The 22,193-nt window shown below is 38.9% G+C and overlaps 2 protein-coding genes across 9 annotated transcripts in view; both read right to left on the reverse strand.

Moving 5' to 3' along the window:
• Positions 1–5,604: 5,604 nt before the first annotated feature.
• LOC104456665 lies at positions 5,605–6,746 on the reverse strand. The gene is made up of 3 exons (XM_039314871.1): positions 6,362–6,746; positions 6,215–6,266; positions 5,605–6,031 (listed from the first exon to the last, which is right to left on the reverse strand). Exons 1-3 carry the CDS (start codon positions 6,371–6,373, stop codon positions 5,667–5,669), a joined length of 429 nt encoding a protein of 142 aa, XP_039170805.1. The 5' UTR covers positions 6,374–6,746; the 3' UTR covers positions 5,605–5,666.
• Positions 6,747–10,393: 3,647 nt separating this feature from the next.
• Positions 10,394–22,193, reverse strand: part of LOC104456664 — a 41,514-nt gene continuing 29,714 nt past the window's right edge. Inside the window, exons 1-5 of one of the 8 annotated variants that reach the window (XM_039314860.1) lie at positions 13,739–14,186; positions 13,592–13,643; positions 12,804–13,016; positions 11,275–11,388; positions 10,394–10,828 (exon numbers count right to left, since the gene is read on the reverse strand). In XM_039314860.1, the coding sequence (XP_039170794.1) occupies positions 10,712–10,828; positions 11,275–11,388; positions 12,804–13,016; positions 13,592–13,630 (483 nt within the window). In that variant the 5' untranslated portion in view covers positions 13,631–13,643; positions 13,739–14,186 and the 3' untranslated portion in view covers positions 10,394–10,711. Of the gene's footprint in view, positions 10,829–11,274; positions 11,687–12,803; positions 13,022–13,591; positions 14,187–22,193 lie in introns of those variants that run through there. The other 7 variants (XM_039314857.1, XM_039314855.1, XM_039314859.1 and 4 more) reach the window with 7 other exon arrangements.

The following is a 22,193-nucleotide window of genomic DNA, read 5'->3' on the forward strand; positions in this document are numbered from 1 at the left end:
AATGTCCTACAATGATTTCATAAAATGATACGTATTTGATAAAATTCGGACAAAAAAAGCAAGCAGCTCTGAGGAGCAGCAGTCCCTGTCCTCGTCAGCACAAGAAGACAATAAAGATCAACAATCGGTCCAGAGATTAGGATTGACAGTCATGGAATCGCCCCAAGCTATAACGTGGGAATCTTTACCGTCATTTCTGGGAACTTTCTTCCTCCTACCATAGAGTCTAGTCTTAGCTTCAATTTCGGGGCGGAATCAAAAGACCTGCATAAAGTCCTTGTGGAAAGGTCTGCATAATCGCTCGGTTGGATGAGGATTTGACGCCACCCCACCTTCCACGGCAGAAGGATGCATGATTGAAGGGGATTTTGCAAGAATTGCAGGTTTGGGATATCTCTGCATCTGACAAGCCGCCCATCAGCCGCATGGACTAGAAGACGACAAACGTCTAGTTAAATAAAAATAGGGAAGCCCCAAATATCTGATTTTGGCATAAATGAAGGCATGTTTGGCAATTTAATTGGCATCCTACTTTTCTTTTTTAATTAATGTTTGCCGTGCGAAATCAATTTTGTTGGACTCGGTGGAACGTGAAAACCAAGAATCAAATCATCATCAATTTTCTCATACGAATTGACTCTTGATGACCAATGCTTTCATATTCTAAGTCAGTAAAAAGTATCATAAAACACACTTCATTCTATGGGACAACATCCTAATTACAGGGAATAGAAAGCGGCTTCACAAAAAATGAGAATGCACTCAAGTCGTCCCGTACTGCTTTTTATTTCATCCATCTAAGTTGCAAAGTCAAGTCTCCTTCGTTTTTCATAAGCCAAAAGTCGGGCAAGCCTCCATGCATTGTTCTTCACGGTTGTCGTAGGGCTTCGCCAGCAGCACAAAGGTCGACGAGGGTTGCCCCTGACCCTCGTCAACCACAATGAGAAAAAGAGAAGAGAAAAATGTTTAAGACTCAATTTATAAAATGACAATAAATTTAAGATATTTTATTTTTAATTTTGCTGAAGTGAGACAAGGTTTGGTAGAATTCCATGTTTTCGGGTTGACCACAATGGCTTTAGGACAACTTAGCACTTCATTATGAAGACTAAGAAGTCAAAGTCTTCTGGATATGACAATCACAAACTTAATTTTCTCAATTGTCTTGGTGGTTTTACTTGCGTGTGGAAAATGCATTTAGTGCCATAGAAGTTTCTTCTTGGCTAAATGCATAAAAGACTATGAAGGAGACTTTAGGGCATCCGTTCTAAATGGGCATAGACAAATTGGCGTATAAGTTGGATTTTATCGGTTTTTTCTTGCATATCATGTCAAGTGTGGAATAGAATTGTTCTACATCCAGACGTTGTGTAAATTTTGTCCACTTTTCTTGAAAGGCATACTAGTCAAGTTTATAGTGAAATTTTCATTTCAAACATATGGGTGATTTTTGGGTAAATCATTATGAAAAAGGCAGTCATTTATGAATTTTTTTTAGTAAGATAACTTTTAATTTGCAAATACATTTAATTTCTAATGTCTTCATATTTGAGAAAGTGCTTTTACAGTTACAATAGCTTACAACAACTTTCAGAAAGCTACCTCACACTGATTTTAAAAGTTGTAATTCTAAAATGCGTATCACCAAATACGCTAATTGCAATACTTTACACAACAGATACAACATAGCACAGTTGCAACGATACTAAACATGCTTCAGTTTTTAATAGTTCAATCCAAAGCTGCATGACCATCAGATACCGCTAAATATACTCAACATCGATTCAATTGATTGCTAAGTTACTAGTTTGCTTAATTGTTAAGTAAATTCCCCTTATGCATCCACTAGTATTCGCCAAATGAATGTTAAACGTGAAATTTGCAACGTAAAAGAATTCAGTGGAGGATGTACAGAAATAACTTAGGGAGGCAAAATAAAGCAAACTCCAAATCTAACTCCGAGGGTGTAATATCGATTTGATCAAAGTCGGGCTAGAACCAAGCGGTCCAAAGGGGCGTCGGTCCCCATCCCCGTCAACCCAAGCACCCAATCAAGATCAACAATCACCAGTCTTCTTTGAAAGGTCTGTCAGTGGGGCTTGCATACCCTTCCGTTCCAACTTCTTCTCCGATAAAGATAACTTCAACTTGCCTTGCGGGTTGGGAGTTGAGTCAAGATCCGTCTTTTTCGTAAGAGTCCTTCGATATTGGTTTACCACCAGTACCAGACAAAGGAAGCAACTTTCTTCGCCTTGAATTGAGCATCCCCTTAATTTTAAGCCTGTCATGTACTGGTAATCATATTTTAACATGTGACTATTTTTTTCATACTATTAGTAGCTGTAATTTTTACAGGTATTTTACTTGGGTCGTTGGCCATTGAACGTAGAAAATACCAATAAGAACACTTGTCGAGCTGGACATCCAAAACACAGCCGGACAATTTCTTAAAAAATGTAGAAAACAAAAACAACAAAATTAAAGAGACAACAAGGTGACTATGGTCTTTCATTTTATTTTATTTAAAAAACAATTTCTTAATTATTTTTTCTTTTTCTTTTTCTTTTCTTTTTCCTTTCTCTTCGCATGGTCACTAGTTATGACAATTGACCATAGGTGAGCTCGAGCCATGCTATAATACTATATATGTTTTTGTTGTGCTTTGTACTTTTTCCACCTTTACCATAAATAATGTAGCTTGTGCTCATCAAATTTGGTTTGAAGGAGTTCATGAAATTTTCACAAGCAATATATGATGAAAGCTATTTTTATTCACCAATGATCAACATTGTGATGTGAATCTGTCCAATTCGATGTAATTGGTCATCCACGTGATTTCCAGTGCAAGCAAAGGACAGAGTTTCTTTCATACATTTATACGAAGTCTCCAATGCAATTTCTTTTCCACGTTTTCCATTGATCTCACATGGCTTTTTCCATAATCGATGCATTGAATGATTGTGTCGCGAAAGTTCTTGGAAATAAAATAGCTCAATCAGATGTAAACTCGCAGCGCAAAATTCACCGTGGTCAACATTGCTTCTTGCAATCGAGATAAAGTGTCACCCAGGGCCCAGGACGAGCCCCTTTCTTACTTCGTTGTTCGTCATTATTTTTTTTTTTTTTTTTGGAGTTCACGACACGGCTTGAAGGAATTCTTCTGCGCGGCCAACAAAAGGTACTCCCACCCCAACGAGATTTATGTGTTCTCCAGAAAAAAAAAAAAAAAAACTCCCAACAGGAACCCCTTTCTTACTTCGCTGTTCGTCATTTTTTCTTTTTTTGGAGTTCACGACATGGCTTTTTCTCGTTCTTTTACAGAAGTCAACAAATCCACTTTTGACCGGAACCCACCGAATATTCAAGCTCCTGTTTCTTGCGTGGCTTTCAGACGTCCACCGCGCGCCTTCTCGAAGATATTAGATGAGAGTTTTGCTAATATAACTGTTTTTGCATAACTGCTAGAGTAACGGATGAGGGATGGACCTGTTAATAATTTCAAATTATTTGTTATCTTTTTTTTTTTTTTTTTTATGATCTAGAGCTGAATGTTTTTATCACAGTGAATTAAGGACAGTCATTTAATCATTTCTCATCAGATAAAATCAATCAACTGAGAAACAAACCCATAGTCAGAGCAAATATACTATGTTCCCTCCTAACAAAATCCAAACTTGAGTCGGATTAATGGGCGCATCGGATTTGAACAAATCGAGATCTTCAAAATGGTTTGGATTTCATACACATGCTAAAACTCAAGACATAATATTACAATTTTTGTTTGCAATCAAAAAAGATGTTTTGTTGTTGCCCTCTGTATTATTCCACCAAAGTGGGTGATCGAACAATATTCAAGCAAATCTTCAATCCATCATCAAATTTAACTTAGAATAACATTATGAGCTGCTGCGGAGACAACCAAGTTGGATAATGAAAAAAAAAAAAAAGAACAGATGACAAAGGTCTCATATTTTTTTAAAACCCGATTATCGTATCTTTTTATCATGATAAGATCAGTGCCAACTCCAAAATCAAACTCCACATTTTGGAGTTGGCCATCTCGATCTCATCCCAATATATTCACCACCAACAAACAACAGTCATAGATCTTTGTCTAGTGTAGTTGTTCTGTGCTAAGGTGATGTAATCAAAATGGATGCAATGCTGATGGTATGAGAGAGCATACAGTAAGGACATATTTCATGTAGTTGATTACGGTGTATATAGATTGGTATTTATTTTATACGCCCTATCACTTCAGGACCTGCCCAAGGGAAAAAAATGTGTTAGTTTAATTTCAGCACAGGTGTATTTGCACCAAATTCAAGTACAACTGTTCCAGCAAGAGCATGAATAAAAATCAGGTGGATTCAAATGTGAAGGATAAACCGAGTTTTGCACATACCTACAAATGAGTGTCAAAATAAACACTCATGATAAGAGAGCTTAACCTCCCATTTTTTTTATCAGATGATTTGCAGTATTTCGTTCTTCTTATAACTCCCTAGATTTGATCAAATTAGCACGCAATGGAGAGACAAAGACATTTTTAGTTTTGCTCATCTTATAACCATTCTCCGTTTAGCTATAAGGAACTTCCTAAATCTAGCACCCCATCATCCACCGGGTATTCGGTTCATATACTACCCAGAATTACAAAATGATTTAACCAGAACCCAAGGAAGAAAACGTAATGTTACAATGTAGATTACCACGAGAGGTGAGTATCAATTGGGTAATCATATATTGCGACTAGGTAATTGCCTCGCAAGATTACCCTAGGAAACGGGTAAGGGACTTATGAGCCCTTTGCAACACCATGCTAGCTTCTCTCTCGTTTTCATTAGCAGCGGCTTGCTGTTCTTGAATCGAATGCACACTCCTCACAAGCTTTCGCAGCTCTTATTGGAAGTACAACGAAGGAAAATATTCACCATAAACATGTGAACCCAATACTAATTTTGACAATGCAACATAGTAGATGTCAACGGCGCTAAGTATTGGCAATTGGCAAATGCAAATCTCAGCGACGGGCAATGTGTTGCATTGTGCACTGAAGAACGATCTAAACATTATGAAGTCTGTGCATGGCAAGGGCAGGCACATACATAATGTTGTGCACATTACAGAGGAATGAATTAGCCCGACCGGGGATAGGCTTGTGCAAATGTTACCTACATGCCCATGAAAAACCATCAATCTAGTTTACGTTGTCAAGAGCAGAATGTCAAATGAGAAATTACTTTCTATTTTCAGTACATAAAACTGTCGACACTTGATATTGAGTACTTAAATTCTTAGTGCTTATTTTATTTTAGTCTTATTAAACGGGCTTTTAGGCTTCGAATATGTGGGCCTAGTTGAGCGCCCAAGATCACCCACAACTGAGAGAATGTGATGCAGGTGCAGAGTGGGTGATTCTTGTTTTGAGTGAAATAACGGATGGAATCAGAGTGTGTGGGAATGAATGTCGATGGGCAAATGCAACACGCACATATCATGCCGTGAGGTCTAAGTATCCAATTCGATGAATAAGGATTCCATGGTTCAGGACACTTGGTAGAAATCAGCAGCTCTCAGTGAAAATGAAGCCAGGATTTTAGCGTATGCTTAAGAGATTTGTAACCAGCAAAGAGTGTTTCCAATGGTTTTTTTACAACTAAGTATCAAATCAATGACGTACTGGTGAAACTTTCTTCTCTAGGTGATTGGGAAGCGGACTTCTCACACCGCCCGTACATGCTGAACTCGTTTTCCTCAAAGAGGATGCAAATGAAACTTTGAGTAGCAGCGGAAGGCAATGCAGATATTTTTTTTTTTTTTTTTTTTTTTTGAAGCGACGAAGTTAAAAACCAGGTATCCCCTCCTCTTCCCCGTGTCCATGTTCGAAATCTTCTCTCTCTTTCGTCATTATCTTTGCCAACCCAAGCCTCCGATACCAATAAAGCTCGCAGCCTGCTCTGGTCATCATCTTCCGTGGCCTCAATTGAAGCATCCATTAACTCAGGCTCCACTTCTCGCAGCAACTTCCCTAACAAATGTGATTCATTAAGGAAGTCACATTGCACAACAAATCAATGACACCTCTCGTGCGTATTTTGTAGAGTACAACTAAATAAAACTGCTTTAGCAAAAAGAAAAAGAAAAAGAAAAAAAAGATTCTCACAAATACACACGTACACTCGTAAAAACATGAATAAAAATGTGATAGTACCAATGAAATTGAACTGCCTTCGCTTTCCTTCTCGGACATCCGGTCCCAGTCTCTGCGGCAAATTAACGAACATCACAAGGGCATGAACAAGTAACAACTCAGACCAAAAGCCTCAAGAGAAAGAGCCACGCATTGCAGGAGCATCACCTTCGCAAGCATCTGAGCGTCCAACGCCGCTTGACTCCAGAGAAGCCACTCCGCAATTCCCCTTTCAAAAAAAAGGACAATAATTCTACAGTGCTACGTTATTGAACATCATTACATCCACGAAGCCCGTGAAGGCTCAAAATCGCGCCGCCTCCAAGACACATTTTTTTCCCCAGCGCTCGGATCTGGGGATGGGATAAGGAAGCGAGTTCCATGCCCAAGAGGCTCTTCTGGGCGTCCGAGTCGGAGTCGCTGCCGTCATCTTCTCGAGGGATCGTACGACGGCGGGCGGTTGGGGAATCTGAGCCCGCGCGGCCGATGATGGGCGTCGCGGAGTGCCGAATGGACCACACCGTCTGGAACGGACAACGGTGAGGACGCGACGTCGTTCCAAAGGGCGAAAGAAATATCTGTAGTGGATAACGGCTCTCCCTTCATTTTCCTTTTTTTTGGCCCTTTTTTTTTTTTTTTGAGTTGTGTGCTTGACAAAGTTCATTATTCATCTTTCCAATTCAACTCATATACAATTATACCTTAGTTTAGGACTTGAGCAAGTCTTTAAAAAGCTCAACGGAAAGAAAAAAGCAGGAGATTTGCCTTGCGGAGAGATCTCGCAATGTCACATATGTATTCCCTTTCAATCAGGAAAAAAAAAAATTGAGTAGGAATTAGGGGGCCATGCAGTAATAAAAGTAGATACCACGTTAGGAATTTCGATTCTTGACTACCGTTAAGTAGGCAGGTATAATAGCTTTTTGCACCTAGGATGAGAAAGAGTGGGTGAAAGGCCCAATATAGAGTTGGCACGCCCTTATGGGCAAAGTCAAATTAACCAACCACTAACACTGTATCCCCGGTTAATTTGACTTTGCGCGCAAGATACAAAAGAAGAAGACATTAGAAACAAGCCTTCATAAGGGAAATAACATTTGAAGCCTAATAGGTGACATCTTTATTTACTAAACCTACATTATATGGTTTAAAGAGACAACTTCTCAACAATTTCTCTAACCATGAAACTTGATGGCCTTCCGCTTTGGTTTCTCCATCCACTTGGCTGCACTTCTCTCTAGCATTTTCACGCCTTGCACAAGCCATTTGGGCCTTCCCATTTCAAATGCAATATATGGTATGGAAATTTCAATGACAATTCCAAAGGCATAACCTATCCACACTACTTTCTATTTGAACCAACTCTTTAAGTCTTTGCAATCAAAAGGTATCAAGGACAATGGTGGAGGAGGTTGAGCATCACCAAAGCATGATTTTGGCAATGGAGTTCCACATAAGCCTAGATTCCCACTAAATGACTCGCTTGAAAATGTGCTCAATTGCTTGTCTTAAGAAATTCGACCAGTGAGTTGGTTCTTCAAGAGGTTTAAGTACCCAAAGGATGCCAAATCTCCCAATGCTCTAGGAATTCCCCCATTAAGCATGTTCGAAGATAGATCAAGTCATTCAAGTTTAGTTAGGTTTCCTAAAGTTAGAGGGATGGAACCAATAAGGTGGTTGTGCAAAGATTGAGCCCTATGAAAGAGCGAAGATGGCCAAAAGCTTCAGTAATGTCTCCTTGGAAAGAGTTGCACGACAAGTCAATGGTTGTGAGGACAATCAATATTTTCACTAGCTTAATCTCTAGCCTTTTCATGGTCACAATCATGAAATTGTCATATGACTCCCCTCACAAAAACTTTGTCACATACAATGATTTGTGTTGCCAAGTTTCGCCATTCACCATGGCTTTAAGATCCATTATCAAGTTGACTAGCAAAGAACCAGCAAAATTGTTGTTGGAGAGGTCCAAAATGTGTAACTTTGCAAAGAGGTGAACTCCCTTAGGATATCCAAAAGATCCTTAAGATTGTTAGACCTCAAAATGAGAACTTTTAGTTCGGTAGTGCTCCCAGCCATCTCGGGAATATATCCTCCATATGATTGTCGCTCAAATCTAGAACTTCTAGATTTTTACATTTGATGAGGACCTAGGTAATGTGTCTCTAAACCAATTTCGACTCATGTCAAGAGTCGTCAAGCTATTTTGGAAGGAAATGATTGATGGATTGTGCCCTCAAGATGACTCATTCGTAAATTCAAAACTGACAAGTCAGTGCTAAAATTTGTTATGCATCGAGGCAAGCTACTTGTTAAGCCATTGTTAGACAAGTTAATGACCTTGAGCTGGGTGGCATTACATATCAAAGAATGAATCTTTCCTGTTATATTGTTACTTGCAATAGAATAATAAAATGTGACGCGTGATGTAAGTGGGATTTGGCCTCCAAATTTGTTGTTGGACAAATCTATTATAGTCAATGTGGTGTTTGAGAAAAACTCTGTGAGCCACCATCCTATAAAATTGTTATCGGAAATAAATAAAGATTCAAGAGCAAGGAAGGATAGTCTAAAGAGTGAGGTTAATCTTACCATGAAATTTGTTGGATTGCAAATCAAGGTATTCCAGATGCGATGCTTCCAACCATCATGAGGGGATATCACTAAACTCATTGTGACCGAGAAGTAGTATTTCTAAGTTCATGCTTTTGACTAGGGAGCACAATAATGGCCCTCTTAATGTATTGTTTCCCAAATCTAGACTTTGGAGATAAGTTATATTACCAAAAAATGGTTGTATATTCCCAAAGAGATTATTGTTAGAAAAAATTTAGAGATAGGAGTGAACTCAACCGGCAAATCGAAGGAGGGATCTCACCGGTGAAACCATTCTCTGAGACATCAAAGTCGAGTATATAAGGTGGAGGCATCGGGGTGGTCCTCGGAGTGAGTTGTTGTGAAGGTCAATATATGACAAACTCTTACAATGCATTTGTTGTATAGCTCCCTCTAGAAAGCTTTGAGAAAGATCTAATGCGTCTAATGTATCATGACTTATTTCCCAAAACCACTTTGAGATCTCCCCATTAATCCTATTGTGAGAGAGGCCAAAGTTTGTTAATCTTTTTAACAAATATAAGAAATAAGGGAACTCGGTCAAGTTGCAAGAAGTCAACTCCAGCCATTGAAGAGAAAAGGATGAACAAGAGATATTCTAATAAGTCACTTTTGGAAATGTACCAAGATTACTTGAAAATGTAGGAGTGAGCAAGGTCATTACTAGAAAGGTCGAGCATCCAAAGGTGGTAAAGGCATAGGAGGGAGCTATTAGAGTGGAGAGTGTTGCGAACCCAACTGCAAGCAAGATCAAGAGTAATGACGTTACCAATAACATTGTTGCAAATGACACCGTCCCACAAGCAACAGTCTACCTCCTTGTCCCATGAGTTTGTCTTTGGAGAAGAGTGATAACAAGAGTCTGATGCCATGCTATCAAGCACGAAAGAGTTTTTAAAATGGAGCAAGGCGTTGCGCTAGTCAGAAGGGCAATGGTAGTGTGAGAAAGGAAGGGGAGGAATGTAGAAGGGGCGAATGAGAGAAAAGGAGAAAACAGAGGAGGCTGAGGATATGATGCCACCCCGTTTTGCAATTTAGCAAGCGAGTGCTCCGACTTATAAAATGTGAAGTGATGGACACCAAGTCTTCCGATACAACGAGTTCGACTTGTCTTGTGGGTTGTGAATTAAGTTACTATGCCTATATCAACCCACTATTACACCCACCCCATTTTTCTGTAGTCATCTATTAATCTTAACCCACATAAGAAAAAGCCATTAGATCCTCCCCATTATTCAGTGTAGTATCCGAGTGAGTTTATTGGTGGTTGGGATAGGAATTTGACTCATATAGCCCTTCTAATAAGCCAAGTTGTCTCCACACGTCTGCTCTCAAAGGTCTGTCGGAAGGCTTGTACTAAATATAATTTTGTAGGCTGCATTCGCTCGTGACCTTCCCAGGTGAAAAGGTTAACCTCAGTGCATATGTACTTGTATAGGATTCAACTACATCCGTACTGGCTGGCACCAGCATGAACGTTACCCCAGGTAGATTCGAATGCAAAAGCATAAACTGAGTGTCAAAATAAACATTCATGAGAACAGAGCTTAACCTCCCCTTTTTTTTTTTTTTTCTATCAGACAATTTGCATAATTTCCCTCCTTTTATAACTCTCCGGAATTGATAAAATCAGCAGGCAGTGGAAAGGTAAAGGCGAATGAATTACGCTAGCGGCATAACTATTCTCTTTTGAGCCATTGCGCAGGACTGAACCCAGCACCTAATTAAAACTGGCACCCCATCATCCACTTGGTACTCGGTTCATCCATAACCCTGAATCGTAGAACGATTCAACCGGACCCTGGAAAAAGAAAATATGAATGTTACAAAAAAGATTAGTACAAGAGGTGAATGTCGACTGTGTAATCATGTATTGCTACGACATAATTGCCTCGCAAGGTTTCAGAGGAAACGAGCAGGGGACTTCTGTGCCCTTAGGAGCGCTATGCTAGCTTCTCTCTCATTTTCAGCTGGCTGTTCTTGAGTCGACTGTACACTCCGTACAAGCTTTCGCAGCTCCTATAGGAAGTACAAGGTAGAAAATATTCAGCATAGACATGGAACCCAAAAATTATTTTGACAATGTGACATGGGATATGTCAACCACACTATCGACAATCGGCAAATGTGAGTTTCAGCGACAGCATGTGCACTGAAGAACGATCTAAACATGGCAAAGTTTGTTGTCCAAGTTGGAGCGATGAATTAGCCCGACCAACAATAGAGTTGTGTAAATGTTAACTACATGTCATGCGTTACCGCGTGTGCTCATGCAAAACCATCAATTGGTCTTCCTAGTCAAGAGCCAGATGTTAAACGAGTAGTTGATTCTGCAGCAACCCATGGATATTTTTTATCCAGGGCATGGATTTGTTCAAGATGCTATACATAGACAGTAAGAAAATTTGAATGCTCCAATAGATAAAACTAAATGCTCAAACTGTAAGAGATATCTGTCAACTTACTTGCTGGTCAAAATCAATGGTGTGATTGGAGAAAACTTCATTGGCTATTTGAATGTCTTTACTGATTAAACCATCAAACCAACTGCTTGCTATGCTTGCATTCTCACTACACTCCTGGGAATTGAAAATTGAAAAGCAAGTCAACATCGAGAAACCTGAACAAATGCTAGAGAAGGAAGATGGACATTGTGAAGACCTAAAGTTTCATGCATGACCAATGCATCGCATCACTAATGAACCGCCTTTTCAATATATGTAAGATTTGGCATATTTCATGGGTGATGAAGATCTCATACCATCTCTGCCTCCAAAAAGTTGTATATCCGTTGGATAATTAAAAAAAGTTGTTCATTGTCTAAATCCGCAGTATCGCTAGTAACCCATCAAGCCAAGATTCATCCTTGCTGTGCACCTAAAAAAAGGCAGGAGTAACCCTTGATAAAATTGGTAATGAGATATTAATGGCTCCATATCAGAATACAAGATAGATATGTTCTCGCTGAAGTTTTTCAGGAAAAACTGCTCCCACTCCGCACTACTTACTATGCAAAGTTAAACATAAGTCTCTTTTCCACTAAAAAAGTAGCAAGTTTGGTTACTTAGTAACTACTTTATCCAATATATGTAAGACTTTGATTTTGAATTTTGGGTTTCATCCATGACCTTTTTGGCCAGTAAAGGGCAGAGCAAATGGATTCTGTTGCAGAAAGATTCATGTGAACTCTGCTGACCAAAGTTGCACAGAGCAATTAGGGAAGACAAATATCGTGCAAGGTGGAGGAGAAATGGATTGATGCTGCTTTCACATCCAGTGCCATTCTAAAGAAAAACGGAGAACAAGATGAAAATGCAGAAAAAGACAAAGAAAGTGATGCGGATTCAAAGAAAGGGATGTATGAATTTAAAGGCAAAGATTGCATCTTCTGATAAGCACTTTTTTTTAGACAATTTTATGTATGTTTTTGTATTATATGAACTAGACCAGATTATTTGGCACATTCAATGTTTCAAATTTATCGTATCCTTTACAATATTGAAAAGGTAAAGTAATTATTAATTTCAAGCATGTCTATGAATGCATAATTCTAAGTGATGATAGTACTTTACAGAAGATAACAAATATCCTTTCTCCATCCACATACGTTCCCTGCACAGCGTTTCTGCTTTTCTGCAGACTCAAATCATTTAAGTGTTATATCATTGACCTATTAATTATATGTGGCAATCATCTCTTTTATTGCTAGGATATAGAAAAATTGTCGTGCATGCACGTATTATGTTGCATGGTCTAATGTATCTAATCTGACATATAAAGTTTCCATGGCTTAGGACACCCGTAGAAATCAGCACCTCTCAGTAAATTCAAAGCCAGGGATTCTAGTCTATGCTTAGATTTTTTAATAAAAACCAGGGCACTAAGTATCAAATCGAGTAAGTACAGGTAAAACTTTCTTCTCTAGGTGATTGGGAAGCTGACTCCTCACACATCCCATACATGTTGAACTTTTTCTCCTCTAAGAAATACTTACGAGGCAGCGGTAGGCAATGCAGATTTTCTTCAGCGACAGAGTTAAAACCAGGTACCTCCTCCTCTTGTTCTTGCTCAAATCTTCTTCTCCTTCATCATCATCTTTGCCAAACCACACCTTGGATACAGATAAAGCTTGTAGCCTACTGTGGTCACTATTTTTTGTAGCCTCAGTTATAGCATCCACTAACTCAGGTTCAACTTCTCGCAGCAACTTCCCTAACAAATATGATTCATTAAGGAAGTTTACATTGCATATTATGGACTCGTGAGGCATCAATGAATCATTGAATCAACACCTCTCATGTGTATTTTGTAGATTAAAACTAAATAAAATGCCTTTGCAAAAAAAACAAAAAAAAGTAAATAAAACTGAAGAGAAAAAAAGCCAAAGACACTTGTATTCCATCTGGAAATGAAAAAAAGCATTCAGCAAGCAAGATTTCAGATTTTTCGCACAGCTTGAGCATTCATGTACGCTTCTCCCGAGCACATCATTAGCAGTTACTTATCATTCATCAATGTATGCTCAAGGAACTATACTGCAATTATCATCCAAGCATTTCAAAAGTACAAGCTGACATACTCAAACACAATCTAAAAGGGGGGAAAAGGGGGCAGTTAAAAAAGAGCTTCATATCTTAAGAACTTTTGTTTTGGGCAAGAACTCATCGTGCGATAGCCAAGCATAGTGAAGAAGATACCAGGTGAAACGGCAAGAAAGGCGAAAAGATTCTCACGAGCACACACATCCACACTCACAAAAACATGAACAAAACTTGACAGTACCAATGAAATTGAACTGCCTTCGCTTTCCTTCTCGAACATCCGGTCCCAGTCTCTGCGACAAATCAACAAACATCTCAACGGCATTAACAAGTAACAACTCGGACCAAAAGCCTCACGAGAAACAGCCACGCATTGGAGAAGCATCACCTTCGCAAGCATCCGAGCGTCCAACGCTGCTTGCTCCAGAAAAGCCACTCTGCAATCTCCCTTTTTAAAAAGAAAGGATAATGAATCTACAGCGCTACGTTATTGAACATCATTATATGTACACGAAGCCCGTAAGAGCTCAAAATCGCGCCGCCTCCAAACACAATCATTTTTTTTTCCCAGCAGTATCTGAGGAAGCGCTTGATTTGGGGATGGGAAAAAGAAGCGAGCTACACGCCTTCCTCTGGTTGAGGCTCTTCTGGTCGTCGGAGTGGGAGTCGGAGTCGCTGCCATCATCTTCTCGGGGAATCGTACGGCGGCGGGCGGTTGGAGAATCTGAGCCCGCGCGGCCGGTGATGGACGTCGCGGTTACACCGTCTGGAACAGACAACGTTGAGGATGCGACGTTGTTCCAAAGGGCGAAAGAGATGTCTGCAGTGAATAATGGCTCTCGCTTCATTTCCCTGTTTTTTGGCTCTTTTTTTTTTTTTTTTAATTGAGCTTGACAAATTTCATTATTAAAATTTTCAATTCAACTCAGTATTCAATTACACCAAAATACAAAACGATAAGACATTAGAAGCAAGCGATTCATAAGGTAAATGACATTTGAAGCCAATTGGGTGACATATTTATTTATTGAATCTACATCACACAGTTTAAAGAGACTATTCCTTAACAATTTCATTGTCCATGAAACTTGATGGCCTTCCGCTCTGGCTTCTCCATCCATTGGGCTGCACTTCTCTCCAGCATTCTCACGCCTCGCGCGAGCCATTCCGGCCTTCCTATTTCAAATGCAATGTATGCTATGGAGATCCCAATGACGATTCCAGAGGCATAACCTATCCACACTACTTTCTTTTTTAACCAACTCTCATGCCTTTCACAATCAAAAGGTGTCGAGGATGATGGTGGAGGAGGTTGAGCATCACCAGGGCATGCTTTCAACAATGGAGTTCCACATAAGCTTGGATTCTCACTAAACGAGTCGTTTGAAAATGTGCTTAGTTGCTTGTCTTGAGGAATTCGACCAATGAGTTGGTTCTTCGAGAGATTTAAGTACCCAAGGGATGCCAAATCTCCCAATACTCTAGGAATTTCCCCACTAAGCATGTTCGAAGATAGATCGAGCCATCCAAGATTAGTCAAGTTTCCTAAAGTCAAAGGGATGGAACCAATAAGGTGGTTGTGCGAAAGGTTGAGCCCTACAAGGGAGTGAAGATGGCCAAAAGCTTCAGGAATTTCTCCTTGGAAAGAGTTTTGTGACAAGTCAATAGTTGTGAAGATGGTCAAGATCTTCACTAACTTTATCTCTTGCCCTTTCATGATCACGGTCACGGTACTTTCATATGGTGTTATCCCGTAGGGAGGGGTAAACCATGTCATATACAATGGTTCATCTTCCCCAACTTTTCTATTCTTCATGCCTCTAAGGTTCATTATCAAGTTGGCCGATAAATGACCATTGAAGTTGTTGTTGGAGAGATCCAAAATGTGTAACTTCGGAAAGATGAGATCTCCCTTTGGAATATTCAAAAGACCCTTGAAATTGTTGGACCTCAAAATGAGAACTTTTAGTTCTGGGAGTTCTCCTAACCATCTCGGGAATGTATCCTCTATCTTATTGCTACTAAGATCCAAAACTTCCAGATATTTACACTTGACAAGTGACCGGGGCAACGTGCCTTCAAACCGGTTTCGACTCAAATCAAGAGTCAACAATCCACCTATCAAAGAAATTGATTGTGGAATTGTGCCCTCGAGTTGATTCATTCCCAAGTTCAAAGTCGAGAGAAAAATGTTCTCATTTGTTAAGCACCGAGGAAAGCTACCTGTTAAGCTATTGTTAAACAAGTTGATCGTCTGGAGATAGGTGGCATTGCATATCAAAGAATGAATCTTTCCTGTTATATTATTATTTGCAATGGAATAATTTGTTGTGACGGGAGATGGAAGTGGGATTGGCCCTTCAAATTTGTTGTTGGACAAATCTATTACACCTAATGAGGTGTTGGAGAAAACCTTTGCATGCCACCGTCCAATAAAGTTGTTGTTGGAAATAGATAAATAATCAAGAGCTGGGAAGGAGAGTTCGAAGGCAGTGAGGTTGATCATACCATGAAATCTATTGGATTGCAAATCAAGGCGATATAGTTGCGGTGCTTTCAACCAATGTGGGAATATATCATTAAACTCGTTGTGATTGAGAACTAGCCCCGATAAGTTTTTCCATTTGACTAGGGAGCGTGGTAATGGCCCTTGCAATTTATTGTTGCTCAAGTCTAGAACCTCAAGATTGGTTATATTACCAAAACTAGGGGGAATATTCCCTAAGAGACTATTGTTAGACAAATCTAAAGTCAAGAGTTTGGATATATTACCAAAACATGGGGGCACAACCCCAAGAGATTGTTGCTTGATAAATATAATTCCAAGAGGGAACTCAACTGACAAATCAAAGAGGGGATCTCACCAGTGAAATTATTGTTCATGGCAAAAAGTAACGAGTAGAAGGTGAAGGGATTGGGAGTGGTCCTTGGAATGAGTTGTCCTGGAGGTCAATATACGACAATCGCTTCCAATGCAATTGGTGTATACCTCCCTCCAGATGATTATTAGAAAGATCTAAACGTTTCAATGTATGATGGCTTATTCCCCAAAACCACCTTGGGATCTCCCACTAATCTTGTTGAAAGAGAGGTCTAAGTCTGTTAATTTTTCTAACAAATTCAAGAAATAAGGAAACTTGGTCAAGTTGCAATGTGATATCGTCAACACTTGAAGCTTTGGGAGAAGGAGGTAACTATTGGAATAGAGAGCAACATGAAACTGAACGGAGGAAAACTCAAGACCAATGACATTACCCGTGACATTATTGCAAGTGACCCAATTCCAAGAGCAGCAATCTATGCTCTTGTTCCATTCCAATGCACATTTAGACTGTAGATAAGGATAACAATTGGTTTTATTAAGGTAGAAGGAATTCTTAAAATTGAGTAAGGCATCACGTTGGTCAGGAGGGCAAAGGAAGGAGGCAGAGAGAAGATGGAAATTTAAGAAAAATAGGAAATAGAAGAGGTCGAGGATTTGATGCCACCCCATTGTGCAATTTAGCATGCGAGTGAGTTTATTGGTGGTGGGGAGTGCTTCAACCTATACAACTTATATAGCCCTTCTCAAGTGTGAAGTCATTGAAACAAGTCTTCTCTAAGGTCCATTGGTGGGCTCACATGTGTCATCTATTTTAAAAGCTTTGTTGGTTGGCATACGAGAAATTTCATGTAAGATTCAGTCAGAACGATGTCTCATTTTCTCATGGTCAAGGAAGATCAGATTTTCTGCCAAAGTTAGTTTAGTCATAGGTACACAAGCGTGTAAAACAAATATTCAAGTTAAAAAAAAAAATTCCTTTCCTAGACACATATACTTTACACTATTCGTTCCTTCTATATCAATCATGATAAGGATGGACAGAAAGAAACATTAACAGGGATTGATATTTGACACAAGCTTTGTGACCCCGACCCTCAGGTTGTACACTACATCCTAAAGATAAACACAAAAAGAAATAGTTCTAACGAGTCACAAAAAGAAATAGAATTTAAACTGAGTTGTTCTCCTTACGGTGATAGGCTACCAAATTAAATGACAACCCGCAACAACGGGAAAGCCTCCAATATTTTCGTCAGACATAGGAGCAAAAAAACCTAAAAAAGTTATTTGACACTTCATGCCAGAGACAATCCATATGCATATTTGGATCGCGTCTAAACATGTATAATACACGAGTACTTAGAGACCACATCATATTTCTAAAAGTTAAATTATTGTGGAATTTAATATAAAATGATAAAATATCTTTAACTTCACTAAAGTGCTTACAAATAGTTTATAGCTACAATTGTGCAGAAAGAAAAAGAAACACAGTCTGGTCGAGCACAATAACTGTCGGCAGCGATTCACTTAATTATAAATGCTAAGAAGTCAAAGTCTTTCTTGAAATGACATTATTGTGATCACAAAATTGTATTTCTTGATTGTCTTGGTGGGGTTCCTTGGGTGTGGAAAATTCTTAGTTACTTGGGCTCTACGTAGACATGGAGTGGAAATCTTATCCATTTTTCTTGAAAGACATATTACTCAAGTCTATGGCGGCATTTTCATTATATATATATGTGTGTGTGTGTGTGTGTGTGTGTGTTGCTCTGTCATCATAGTCCAGTAGATAAATGTGGAGAATCTATTAGGAAGAGCGCATTCATTTATGAATTTTTTTTCCAGTAATGCAGCTTTGAATTTACAGATACTTTGAATCTCTAATATCTTTAAGTTTGATAAAGTGCTTATCAAATATTTTACGGCTATTAGAGCTTATGACAACTCTTAAAAAAAACTGCCTCGCACAACTTTCAGATGTTATAACTTTAAAATATGTATTACTCCAGTACCTAACTCTAAGGGTAAGACATAAAAATTTTATACGATGATTTCGTAAATCGTGACATATATTTGATAATAGTAAGCACAAAAACCAAGCGGCCCTGAGGGGCGACGGTCCCCATGCCGGTCAACCCAAGCATACAAGAGGATTATCAGTTATGGAATCGTCTCACCTTACCCCTGGAAATCTGTATTGTCATTTCCGGGAGCCTTTTTTTTCCCCACCACAAAGTCTAATTCGGCTTCAATTATAAGGAAAAACCAAAATGTCTCGAATTGGCCACGCAACTTATGAAAACCTGCGCAAAGACCCTGTGGAAAGGCCTGCATAATTGCTTCGGAGGCTGAGGAACTGATGCCACCCCACATTGCGCTTTAGCAGATAAGTTAATGGTGGTTGGGATGGGGATTCAACTTAAAGGAGATTTTGCAAGAATCGCATGTTTGGATTATCTGCATAATGCTTGAGCTGCCATGATCCCCAGACTAAAGACGACAAACATCTCGTCGTGTAAACTCAATTGTGCTAGAGTTGGTGGAATATGAAAACGAAGAATCAGATCATCTCAACATGAACCGGCTCTCGATGACCCCCGTTCTCATATTCCAAGTCAGGAAGTTTGTTTTCCCATGGAAAAAGTATTCTCTGATGTACTTTATTCTATTGTAGGAAAACAAAATAAGGGCAAAAGGAAGTGGCTTTAGCAAAAGTATTCTATTGTAGGAAAACCAAATAAGGGCAAAAGGAAGTGGCTTTAGCAAAAGTGAGGGTTGCATTATTCTAGGCACTCAAGTGGTCCCTGTTGCAAATAATTAATTGTAATAAAAAAATCAGAATTATAATAACTTACATGTTTAAATATTTCTCACATTTAAATTAATCCCAAACCTACAGAATTTATAAATAAAATAACTCAATTTGATGCAAACTCGCTGTACAAAATCTACCGTGGTCTACCATCCTCCGTGCGATCGAGAAAAAGTGTCACCCAGTGCGACCCCTTTCTTACTTCGTCGTTCGTCATTTCTTCGTGAAGTTCACTACACGGCTTGAAGGAATCTTCCGCGCGGCCAAGAAAAGGTACTCCACCCGACAGGATTAAAGTGTTTCCCCCTTCTTCTTTATTACAGAAGTCAACAAATCCACTTTTGACGGGGACCGTCGAATTTCGAGCTCCTTTTTTCGTGGCCTTTAGACGTCCACCGTACGCCTGCCAAGGGCGTCCAATAAATAAGTAAAATGGTCTAATTTGTATTGATTCATTTTCATGAAATACAATTTCGGTAATCGATATTCAATCCAGTTCTAACTCAATTCATATTCAACATGACATATATTATTAAAACATGTTCATGCTTAACCCTAAATATGAAAATAAATACCAACTCATTTAATCCATTTTAAGCTCTTCACGTTAATGTGTTATTTGGATATATATCAAATTAAAAAAGTAAAATAACAAAATATGAAGATGTAAGTAAATAAAAAAAAATGTGAAAAACAAAAACAACAAAATTAAAGAGACACAAGGTCACTATGGTCTTTTATTTTATTTTATTTAAAAAATAATTTTTTAATACTTTTTCTTTTTCTTTTTTTTTTTCTTCTCATGGTCACTAGCTACAACGACCGATGATAGGTGAGCTCGAGCCATAATACTATATATGTTTTTCTTGTGCTTTGTACTTTTTCTGCCTTTACCATAGATAATGTAGCTTGTGCTCATTAGATTGGTTTGAAGGAGCTCATGAAATTTTCACAAGCAATATAGGATGAAAGCTAGTTTTATTCCCCAATGATCAACATTGTGATGTGAATCTGTCCAATTCGATGTAATTGGTCATCCACGTGATTTCCAGTGCAAGCAAAGGACAGAGTTTTTTATACATTACCAAATACACAAATCGCAACACTTTACATCATTACTGCAACTATATCGAATATATTTTGCTTTTTATTAGTTTGATTCAAAGTTAAAGTGATCATTGCATACTGCTGAATATAGACAACATAAATTCACTTGATTAAAAAAATAAAATTCACTTGATTGCTAAGGTACCACTCCGCATGACTATCTAGTCAAATCTCCTTATATATCCACTTCGTAAGGCAAATGAATGTTAAAAATCAAATTCGTAATGATGAAAGAAGAAGAATGTAGAAACATAGCTCAGGAGAGGCGACATAAAGTAAGCTCCAGTAACTAGTTATGAGGGTGAGATATTAAAATGTCCTACGATGATTTCATAAAATGATACGTATTTGATAAAATTCGGACAAAAAAGCAAGCAGCTCTGAGGGGCAGCAGTCCCTGTCCTCGTCAGCACAAGAAGACAATAAAGATCAACAATCGATCCGGAGATTAGGATTGACAGTCATGGAATCGCCCCAAGCTATAACGTGGGAATCTTTACCGTCATTTCCGGGAACTTTCTTCCTCCTACCATGGAGTCTAGTCTTAGCTTCAATTTCGGGGCGGAATCAAAAGACCTGCATAAAGTCCTTGTGGAAAGGTTTGCATAATTGCTCGGTTGGATGAGGATTTGACGCCACCCCACCTTCCACGGCAGAAGGATGCACGATTGATGGGGATTTTGCAAGAATTGCAGGTTTGGGATATCTCTGCATCTGGCAAGCCGGCCATCAGCCGCAGAGACTAGAAGACGACAAACGTCTAGTTAAATGAAAATAGGGAAGCCCCAAATATCTGATTTTGGCATTATTGAAGGCATGTTTGGCAATTTAATCGGCATCCTACTTTTCTTTTTAATTAATGTTTGCCGTGCGAAATCAATTTTGTTGGACTCGGTGGAACGTGAAAAACAAGAATCAAATCATCATCGATTTTCTCATGCGAATTGACTCTTGATGACCCACACTTTCATATTCTAAATCAGAAAGTCTGTCTTTACATGGCAAAAGTATTGTAAAACACACTTTATTCTATGAGACAACATCCTAATTACGGGGAATAGAAAATGGCTTCACAAAAAATGAGAATGCACTCAGGTCGTCCACGTACTGCTTTTTATTTCATCCATCTAAGTTGCAAAGTCAAGTCTCCTCCGTTTTTCATAAGCGAAAAGTCGAGGCAAGCCTCCATGCATTGTTCTTCACGGTTGTCGTATGTCTTTGGTTGTGTAACTTCCAATGTCATCTGCAAAGAAACACTGTCATTTATTTTGTGTTGTCTTTTGTTCCAACAATTTTTGGACTGATGGCATCCTTTAATCACTCAATTAATCATAATTCGTGATAGTACCCCACATCCTGATAGTTGTTTTTCGGTCTAGCACAACGGCTATGGGACGGTGATACACTTAAATAATAAATGCTAAGAAGTCACGGTATACTTAGGTCCACATTTTCTCTTTTCATCGATGTTGGATGAGTCGAAAAGAATACAAAACAAATCATCCTTCAGTCTCAATTCAATAAGTAATGCATTTTGTTGTAATATAATGTGGAAACTAATATCGGATCTTGCAATTTGAGTCGATATGAAATCACCGAAGAAATATAGAAGAATACTAAAGGACATCAAAGATTTACGTAGTTTGATTCGAATATCAATACCTATATACATGAGAAGAGCTCATAATAGATAATCCATCGTAATCGGAGAATCACATGCTCGAATATTTCTCCCAAATTAGATTATACCCAAGCCTACAGTATTTATAAATAAAATAATTCGATTTGATGTAAACTCACAATAGAAAATTCACCGTGGTCAACACTCCTACATACGATCGAGAAAAAGAGTGTCACCCATTGCGACCCCTTTCTTACTTCGCTGTTCGTCTTTTCGTGGAGTTCATTACACGGCTGGAAGGAGTCTTCCGTGCGGCCAAACAAAGGTACTCCACCCGAGAGGATTGAAGTGTTCCCCTTTTTCTTGCTCTTTTATAGAAGCCAACAAATCCACTTTTGACCGGGACCCGTCGAATTTCAAGCTCCTTTTCTTGCGTGGCTTTTAGACATCCAACATACGCCTGGAGTTTCAAATAA

This window comes from Eucalyptus grandis, chromosome 6 (assembly GCF_016545825.1).
Source record: "Eucalyptus grandis isolate ANBG69807.140 chromosome 6, ASM1654582v1, whole genome shotgun sequence".
Classification (NCBI taxonomy): Eukaryota; Viridiplantae; Streptophyta; class Magnoliopsida; order Myrtales; family Myrtaceae; genus Eucalyptus; species Eucalyptus grandis.

Excerpts from the sequence above, each read along its gene's own strand:
- LOC104456665 (XM_039314871.1), bottom strand. Across the intron at positions 6,032-6,214 it reads AAGGCAGTTCAATTTCATTG|GGAAGTTGCTGCGAGAAGTG; the intron begins GTACTATCACAT and ends CACATTTGTTAG.